Source organism: Rhinatrema bivittatum, chromosome 9 (genome assembly GCF_901001135.1).
Source record: "Rhinatrema bivittatum chromosome 9, aRhiBiv1.1, whole genome shotgun sequence".
In the NCBI taxonomy this organism is placed as follows: Eukaryota; Metazoa; Chordata; class Amphibia; order Gymnophiona; family Rhinatrematidae; genus Rhinatrema; species Rhinatrema bivittatum.
The window spans coordinates 54,490,374-54,500,326 of record NC_042623.1 but is presented as its reverse complement, the minus strand read 5'-3'; the positions used below and the strand labels follow the sequence as shown (position 1 = coordinate 54,500,326).

The 9,953-nt window shown below is 41.2% G+C and overlaps 1 protein-coding gene across 3 annotated transcripts in view; it reads right to left on the bottom strand.

Annotated features, from left to right (window-relative positions):
• Positions 1-1,443: 1,443 nt before the first annotated feature.
• BCAP29 (B cell receptor associated protein 29) overlaps positions 1,444-9,953 on the bottom strand; it is a 115,932-nt gene continuing 107,422 nt past the window's right edge. For all 3 annotated transcript variants that reach the window (XM_029616190.1, XM_029616192.1, XM_029616189.1), the window contains one exon: positions 1,444-2,211. In XM_029616190.1, the coding sequence (XP_029472050.1) occupies positions 2,173-2,211 (39 nt within the window). In that variant the 3' untranslated portion in view covers positions 1,444-2,172. The remainder of the gene's footprint in view (positions 2,212-9,953) is intronic.

Here is a 9,953-nt window from a genome sequence, read left to right as displayed (position 1 = left end):
ACAAGGGCCATACTATGTCAGTTTTGAGAATATGCATTTCTTCTCTCTTTGAACATTGCTTCGTGTAGGAGGAAATATATTTTTGTTTCTAGTCTTCAGTTTTGCACTGCAAGCAGAACATAGTCTTGGAGTTTCCATTCCAGGTTTTGTTTCCACATTTGTAATTTGTGGTCTTTTATTCAATATTTGGTGAGGGCAGGTATGTCTGTGTGTATGTGACTGAGATGAGGTACTTTACTAGAGGTTTGTATCAGCCTTATTTGTTGTATTTTCTCAATATTATATTGCACTGGTGGTGAACTGCTGCCTTTTCATGGGTAGAGCTATTGCTGCTTCATAACTTGGAGTTAGTGCTGCTGAGGTATGGCAGGTCTGATCGACATGTACAAAGTGGGGTTTCTTTGTATTATTTTACAATGCACCTGGTAACAGAAGGAGTTTGTGATGCTGTTTTTAAGATGACACCAAAATGAGAATATCTTATTTGTATGGTGAATTGTACAGGGAAATGTTAGTTCTGCTCTGCCCTCATTGGGGCGATGCAATACAGTGCATCGAGCCGAGAGAACTGTTTAACCTGTAGTTGGACCGGGGTTGTGTAGGCGTACAGTAAGGGGATTAGCGCCTCCACTTTGTGCATCCAATGCGCGGCAAAACTAACAGCACTCATCACATACAAATGTGTGTTGATGAGGCTATTAGTTACTCACCTGAAATTAAAAAAAAAAAAAAAGTGTCTCCAATACTCACATTTTTGCGCTCAGAAATTAACACCTGCCTAGATATTAAGTAGGAGGAACGAAAGAATAAAAAAAAGTTTTAAAAAAGTGCCAGTGGTCGGGTTCTGGAAATGGACACTCAGTTAACCGGCGTGTTTTCTGAACCCATGGCTGTGCGCCGATTTAGAAAATGGATGCCGATAAATTCAGTGTCCATTTTCTAAACCGGCAAACGGCCACGGACAGCTAGCCTCTCCTGAGTGCATGCTGTCAAGGAGGCGCTAGGGGCACACACCTAGTGCCTCCTTGACAGTGCAACCCCTAATTAGAATGTAGCATGGCACCCCCAGGAGAGGTGCCTGGAGGCTCATTACGAAAGTGGGCACTGAATATTCAGCACCCGCTTTCTGTGTGTTTTAATTGCATCGGCCCCATTGTTAGGAAGCAGGGGACTCCTGTACATGCAGAGCATATGCTCATATTTAGTCCCATGATGTTCATGTGTTCAGTGTGTCACGCATGTGAGCATCAACTCTCAGCTGTGTCCTGATAGAAAAAAAGTTGAGAACCACTGGTCTAGAAAGCCTGACTTGACTGATAACATTTGGAGTTTATACTGTAATCACAGATTTAAGAGCACTATTTCTTGTGGACTTCTCTTAAAAAAAAAAATCCAGTGGCACAGAAATGCATGGAAAAGAGAAAAAAAGATGTGAAGCCATGATGAAACAATTCAGATGTATAAAGAAAAAAAAAAAGTTTTTGGTAATCCTCACAGTAACAGCTCTTTGAAATGCTCTATCAAAATAACAGTATGCAAAAACAAAATCTTTCTTAACCATAAAAAGTATCTACTACTCTGTGTTGATTATAAAAATAAGAAACCTTTTCTGATGCAAGTACAAATCTAAATTGTATCCTTTTTTAGGGTTCAATCAGGCCACATAAGAACAATATCTGACTGAAAAAATAATTAGCATATTTAAACCCACTAGTTTTTAGCAAAGAATGACTTCCTGATATGACACATTTGAGGCTAGAGACAGGATTTCCTGAAAGCCAGGACAACGCTTTCCATGGTTTTTATGACATACAGTATAAACCTTGCTAGATCTGCACCTTGGGATGGAGAGCAGCAGTACCATGCAATAACTGTTGTGGGGCTCAACTTTTTCCTTCCTTGAAAATACTTAATTTGGTTTTCTCTCTGGATAGCTGACACACTTCACAGATACCTAAATGCATCACCAATTGCAGCATACATCATTTAATGGTTTCATAGTGGCACAGAATATAACTAGCTCCTTAGAGCACTCGCTGAGATATAAGTAGTCATCGGCAGCGCACTTCTCTTCCAGAAGAAACAAACACTCAATCCAAATACCAAAGGTAGCAAAACCCTTCTGTCTTCATGCAGGTTAACCAAAGTCAGCTTTTAGGACTGCCGATCAGCCTACTGATCTTTCTTCTCGTATGTGTCCTCAACCAGGTCCTGAAAATGCAAAATACAGGCTGTTAAACAGAACTTTGATAGGTACACAGTGCATATAATCATTTTCAGAATCTAGCACATTAAGAAATACGTTTTTTATAAATGAATTTCACATTTATTAGTTTTCTTTTTTTTTAATTACAGAACCACCACCCAATATAAAACAAAGTCATCCTGGCTGCACAGGAGACTTTTCACATTGTACAATACAGACCCCACCCATAGGCCCATGATCAGTTCGCCAAATTCTATCTAGTTTTGACTTGGTTTCTTGCACACAAGTGTATATGAGCTACTTAACGAGCAATGCTTCTGACAAATTTCTACCAAAGGGTATTGTGAGGCTACGTGTTTGAATATACAAAACTGGCTCCATTTTTGGAGAAAGATTTCACAAAATAAATTTTGAGTTCCGACAAATACAATTCTCCTTTCTATTTCTAACCCTCACGTCACCTCCCACTCACGCAAGCAACCTTCAGGAGAAAAAATGATCATACTTCTGAATATAAAAAATTTGCAGATGACACAAAATTGTGCAGAGTAGTTAAATCACAAGCAGATTGTGATAAATTGCAGGAAGACCTTGTGAGACTGGAAAATTGGGCATCCAAATGGCAGATGAAATTTAATGTGGATAAGTGCAAGGTGATACATATAGGGAAAAATAACCCATGCTATAATTACATGATGTTGGGTTCCATATTAGGTGCTACAACCCAAGAAAGAGATCTAGGTGTCATAGTGGATAACACATTGAAATCGTCGGTTCAGTGTGCTGCGGCAGTCAAAAAAGCAAACAGAATGTTGGGAATTATTAGAAAAGGAATGATGAATAAAACGGAAAATGTCATAATGCCTCTGTATCGCTCCATGGTGAGACCGCACCTTGAATACTGTGTACAATTCTGGTCGCCGCATCTCAAAAAAGATATAATTGCGATGGAGAAGGTACAGAGAAGGGCTACCAAAATGATAAGGGGAATGGAACAACTCCCCTATGAGGAAAGACTAAAGAGGTTAGGACTTTTCAGCTTGGAGAAGAGACGACTGAGGGGGGATATGATAGAGGTGTTTAAAATCATGAGAGGTCTAGAACGGGTAGATGTGAATCGGTTATTTACTCTTTCGGATAGTAGAAGGACTAGGGGACACTCCATGAAGTTAGCATGGGGCACATTTAAAACTAATCGGAGAAAGTTCTTTTTTACTCAACGCACAATTAAACTCTGGAATTTGTTGCCAGAGAATGTGGTTCGTGCAGTTAGTATAGCTGTGTTTAAAAAAGGATTGGATAAGTTCTTGGAGGAGAAGTCCATTACCTGCTATTAAGTTCACTTAGAGAATAGCCACTGCCATTAGCAATGGTTACATGGAATATACTTAGTTTTTGGGTACTTGCCAGGTTCTTATGGCCTGGATTGGCCACTGTTGGAAACAGGATGCTGGGCTTGATGGACCCTTGGTCTGACCCAGTATGGCATTTTCTTATGTTCTTATGGAGACCTTGAGGCATTTGCTGTTTAGAGAAAAAAAAAAAAAGGAGAGAGGAGGTCCAGGAACAACAGCAGTGTTTAAGGCCTGGATGCAGAAGGGAGACACTGGGCTGAGTTTTTCTTGCCCTCTGTTTTTTGCCAACCCAAGGGGGTAATATTTACCAGTGTATGGAAGCTGATTGTGGCAATAAAGTCAGTTCAGGACAGAGGGATCTGAGCGCAGCCGCTGCTGCGATGCTAGTGAATGCACATGTTCTGCTACCACCATAGGGCCTCTTTGTTCCACCTATGTTTCAGCGGGAAAGATCCCGGGAGAGTGCTCAAAGGCTGTGGGCAAGTTGGCAGTGGTTCCTCTGTAGGTAGGAAAGGTTTCCGTAGCTGAACCTTGTTCAAGCCCCAAGCTTACCTGTCTTCCACGGGTGCTTCAGATTTCCTGCAGCAGCCTGCTAGTTCATCTTTAATTTCTAAGCAGCCCCCAAACTCTGGTTCATGTAGAAGACCCTTTGATTTGGGCTCCTCAGGGTTAGGCCAAAGATTATGGGGATTTTTCCCTTGAATTTTTTTTTGTTTTCTTCACCAGGCCTTCTATGGGATTTAGAAGCCTAAGGGAAAACACAGGTCTCCTATGGCTATAAGTACACTCTATTCTGGGGTTTTAATGCCTGTGAAGTATCCTAGAGGGACAGCGGTCCCCACATGAGGCCTCCTAGGACTGGGAGAAAGCCCAGGAGGATTCCAAAGAATAGACAGACTTTGTCAACTGTGCATCCTTGTAGGAAGGCGAGGTGCATTCAGACAGAAAAGATGACTCTCTGATTAGGATTTTCAGTAGAGATAAGATCACTGCTTTGATTGATCAAGTGGTTACCTTCCTTAGGATTAGTGGATTCCAAAATGGAGGAGGCTCCTGTTTGGGATCCCTTTAAAGGGGGTGTGTGTATGTCCATAAATCTATCAAAGCATTTCCCTTGCATTCTGAGTTGGAGAAGATGGTTTTGGCGGAATGGGAGACCCTGGAGAGAGGTCTTTTGGGGGGGGGGGGGGGGGTGGGAGGTCAAGAATCTCTTGAAACTGTACCTACTTTCACCTGAAGCAATTCAGCATTTATTTCAAATTCCTCAGCTGGTTGCTTTGGTTACCGCAGTTACTAGGCAGACTACTATCCCTGTGGAGGGAAGCACCCTGCTTAAAGATCCACAGAACAGAAAGACTGAGTTTCCTTTGAAGAGTCTTTTTACTTCCACTGCCTTGGCAGTCCAAATTTCTATTTGTAGCAGGCTTGTAGTTCGGGCATTGCACGGGGCGGTGAACTGGGCATTGCACAGCAGCTACAAGAGGGCGAAGAGGCGGCTAGGATGGAATCCACCACAGCCTTCTTAGTGTGATATTCTCCGGATTTTATTTTTTTCGGTGGCTTTGGCCATAGTGGCCAGGAGACTTCTCTGGCTTTGCAACTGAGCAGCAGATTCTTGGTCCAAGTCTTGGCTGGGGAGCTCCTGTTTAAAGGAAGGCTTCTGTTCAAGGAAGATCTGGAGAAGCTAGTACAACACCTGGGGAATCCCAAGTCACAAAGACTTCCTGAGGACAAAGTCCTTTTATAGACCTGGCAGAAGTCAAGGTCAGTTTTGGGAATCTAGACTTTATAGACTGGGCAAGAAATCAGTCTCTTACTCCTATCGAAGTCTGCAGGGTACAAGAGGTAAGAGTCAGTCCTTTCAGGAGCAAATCGGTCCTTGCAATAAAGAGAAGTCCATTCCTTGGCTTTTCCAGTATGCGACTGCTTGGAGTGTTTTTACCAGGAATGGACTTGCATGACTTCAGATCCGTGGATATTAGATGTAATCTGTCACTACTACACCTTAGTTCATTGCTTCCATCCCCGATGCCTTTAAGATCTCTCCCTGTTCTTCTACTGCTAAACAAGGAGTGGTCCACAAAACCCTGGACAGACTTCAGTTGCTGTAGGCTTCAGGCTAATGCTGGTTCCCCTTTTGGAGCAGGGCCATGGCTGGTTCCCAAAAAGTTCCCAAAAAGGATGGAGCCTAGACACCCACTCTCGATTTCAAGGGAGTGAACAGCAGTCTCCGAATCTCCCATTTCAAGATGGATGCTCTGTGTTTATGGCAGTGCGGAGGGGAAGGTATCTAGCCTCTCTAGTCCAGGTGGAGGCTTATTTATCTATTCCCATCAAGAAGGAAGATCAGAAGCATCTCCGGATCTGCATTCCGCAAGAAAGTTTTCAGTTCAAGGCACTCCCAGTTGGTTTGGCAATGGTTCTGTGAAATTTAATCAAAGTCATGGTGGTAGTAGTGGTGTTTTTAAGGTGAGAGAGTATCATGGTTCATCCTTATCTAGATACTTGGTTGATCAGAGCCAAATCTTGCCAAGGAGGAGTTCAGGCATCCAAAAGAGTAATCCAAGTTTTAGAATACTTTGACTGGGCGCACTTTGACACGCAGATAGGTCTGGTGATCTGAACCAAGTCACTGTGAACCTGGAAGATGTAGTAGGCCAGATTGACAAACTAAAGAGTAGCAAATCACTTGGACCGGATGCTATTAGTTAAAATTTGTAAACTATCATTAAAATTATTCATTGTACCTGAAGACTGGATGGTAGCTAATGTAACCCCAATATTTAAAAAGGGCTCCGGGGTGATCCGGGAAACTAAAGACCAATGAGCCTGACTTCAGTGCCGGGAAAAATAGTGGAAACTATTCTAAAGATCAAAATAACAGAGCATATAGAAAGACATAGTTTAATGGAACTCAGTCAATATGGATTTACAAATCTGCTTCATTTTTTTTGAAGGGGTTAATAAACCTGTGGATAAAGGTGAACCGGTATATGTAGTGCATTTGGATTTTCAGAAGACGTTTGACAAAGTCCTTCATGAGAGGCTTCTAAGAAAACTAAAAAGTCATGGGATAGGAGGCGATGTCCTTTCGTGGATTATAAACTGGTTAAAAGACAGGAAAGAGAGAGTAGGATTAAATGGTCAATTTTCTCAGTGAAAAAGGGTAAACAGTGGAGTGCCTCAGGGATCTGTACTTGGACCGGTGCTTTTCAATATAATTATAAATGATCTGGAAAGGAATAAGATAAGTGAGATTATAAAATTTGCAGATTTTACAAAATTATTCAGAGTAGTTAAATCACAAGTGGATTGTGATACATTGCAGGAGGACCTTGCGAGACTGGAAGATTGGGCATTCAAATGGCAGATGAAATTTAATGTGGACAAGTGCAAGGTTTTGCGTATAGGGAAAAATAACCCTTTCATATTAGGAGCTACCATCCAGGAAAAAGATCTAGGCATCATAGTGGATAATACTTTGAAATCGTCGGCTCAGTGTGCTGCAGCAGTCAAAAAAGCAAACAGAATGTTAGGGATTATTAGGAAGGGAATGGTTAAGAAAACGGAAAATGTCCCTCTTCCGTAGTTTCAAGAAATTCAGTTAGATTATCTTTTACCACCACATTAAACACCTTCACTATCCCTTGTTCTTTCAATGCTTTAGACACAAAATAAAATTTTGATATTACTGGCATACTTTCCTTTGATAATTGAAAAATTTCAGTTAAATATTTCTTAAACTGCTCCCTAGGGGATATCAGTTTTACTTTTGGAAAATTCAGTACTCGTAAGTTGTGGTATCTAACAAGATTTTCCAAATTTTCAATTTTTTTCAAAACAATATTATCATCCTGGAGTAGCTTTGTTTGTGTTTCCTGGATAGATGAAATCTTTTCTTCCAATCCTTTTATTTTCGTCTCCTGTAAGTTTAACTTAGGCTCAATTTCTTGAATTTTTTTCTGTGAATTATTAACAGACTCAGTTAAAGACGCTATCATATTTTGAATTTTCAAAGAGGCTTCCCAAAGTTTTCCAAGGGTAACTTCAGAGGAATTAACCAGTTTTTCCTTAGGGGAATCCCTCACTCCTCCTTCCTGGCAAATTACCACAATCCTGTTGGATTCATTTGTCAGTTCTTCTCCTCCCTCCAAGTTGACAATAGAGGCGTTTATCCCTATTACGCCTCTACTTATAACCTCCTCTAATAGTGACTCAGGTCCAGCTTCTGCAACCGTTTTAGTACCCAATTCCTTTTGGTGTACTGACCAGTCCTGGAACTGGATATGGTTGTTTAATGGAGGAGAAGGAGTCTCAGGAGCTCCAGGGCTCAAAGATGTTAAAGTATATAAGGAGGCCTGGGTGTGCTCCTCACCCATCCTCACAGCAGACGCTGCTGGGGTTGATACATGGGTTGGAGCGCATTCATAAATTATTCCGGATGGCATATTGACCACATTCCACAAATAGTAAGTGATCCAAGTTCCTTCACAGCCATGGTGTTTTATAAGCTCGTAGCAGTTTATTAAAGGACTCTTTTCATTTACTTTTCATTGCACAGACAAATTTATTAGCAGCATGCAGCTTTGTGTTCCTTGAAGAAGAAGTTAATTGCTTCGAAACACTTGCAGTGTCGGAAGACTCACATATTGCTGCATTATTGAACTTTTCAAGACAAATGAGGAAGACTTACATACAGCTGCACCGTGGATATTTCATGCTAAGATAAGTGCAATGTCATATAGCCCTTCGGGGAATACATTAATCATCAAAAGAAGTGACCTATGATTATAAAGCCCCAGCGCTTATAAAGGCTTACACATATAAGCCATACGTTGCAAGGGCGCTGTATGGTGGTCACTCTTCGTACACAATAAGAACCTATTTATGTAGCGGAATATATTTTTTATTTTTTGGCTAAGCAGGACGCAGCTTATGGAGCTGGAGTACTCAAAGTGGCCCTTACTTTCTCCTCCCCTAGTTAGTTGGGCTTCGGTACTTCCCACCTCTATGGACTGGACTTGTGTAGCAGGATGAAATGGAAGGAGACATTTTTACTTAATTTCCTTTCCATGAATTCTGGTATACCAGTCCAGAACCCTCCAGGGAAGTTGGGTCATTTCGGTTTGTAGACATGTATTCACATCGATTTCTGTTACGTGTATATATTTTACAGAGAAGGTGGTCTTCATTTGGCCAAAGGTGATCACGTCCTTGCACTTTTGTTTTCCTTCTAGTTCTTAGACAGGTGCTTAGTTATAAGAGATTTTCTCTAACATTTTGGAAGTTTATTATTCTTAATTAGATTGTTATAATCTGTTTTAATAGTGCTTTGTCAGGGGAATACTAGATTTATCTGTGCTGCACCACATCTAAGTAATCTTGATGATGTCATGGAAGAATTGAGTACTCTCTGCTTCCATCTGCTGGTAGGAGAACATAATCCAACTGTATGGACTGGACAGGTGTACCAGGATTCATGGAATGGAAATTAAGTAAAAATTTCTCCTTTCTGCACAGTAAACATGTTTTGTGCATATAAATCATTCTTTATATGTGAAAAAAAGACTTGGGGTAGGGACAATCCGGGAGGGAGGGAGGGATCAAGTCTGGGGAGGAGTTCAAGACAAAAAAGGGGCAAGAAAGCTGGGGAGGGTCGAGGCTGGGGGAGGGAAAAGCTGTGGTTCAAGCCTGGGGAAGAAGAAAGTGACCTGGGAGAGAGGGGCCAGGCCTTATGATGGGAAAATTCTGCTAAAAACAAAAGTTAAAAATAATGCATCCGTAATAGTCTGTATTGCATTATAAATTATTACTCAAAGACAGTGATTATATTGTATTATTTAATAAAGTCTACAGAATTTATTATTTTTTTTGCATAGAATTCACCAGGAATAAAAGACTAAATGTTATTAATAGTAAAGAACATGTTATTAGTGCTCAGGGGTGGATTGGCCTATCGGGGGATTGGGCATCCCCCGGTGGGCCGGTCGCACTAGTCACGTGGTCTGCCGAGCGTGGCCGTGACAGAGCCACACTCGGCAGACCATGTGGTATCTCCTGGACGGCGAATCCCCGGGCCGGTCTTCATCAGGAATCCGCCGCTGTTAGTGCTACTAATCTAGTCGATATAACGAATATTTTGAAGATAGAAAATAAATGTGGTTGCAAGACATGTTCCAGGGTAGAAAAAGCATAAATGCTGTTCCATAAAGAGAAACAGAGTACAGGACTCCATACTTTCAACCACCCCATTCTTGTCCAATTAATGGTTATAAAGGAAAACCATACCTATCAATATTTCAAAGTTGAAAAGAAATGAGGCCCTGACAGGATTATATTGAGGTCAAGAGAAAAATAATTTTGATGCTCCCAACTGTGCACTGAATATGTAT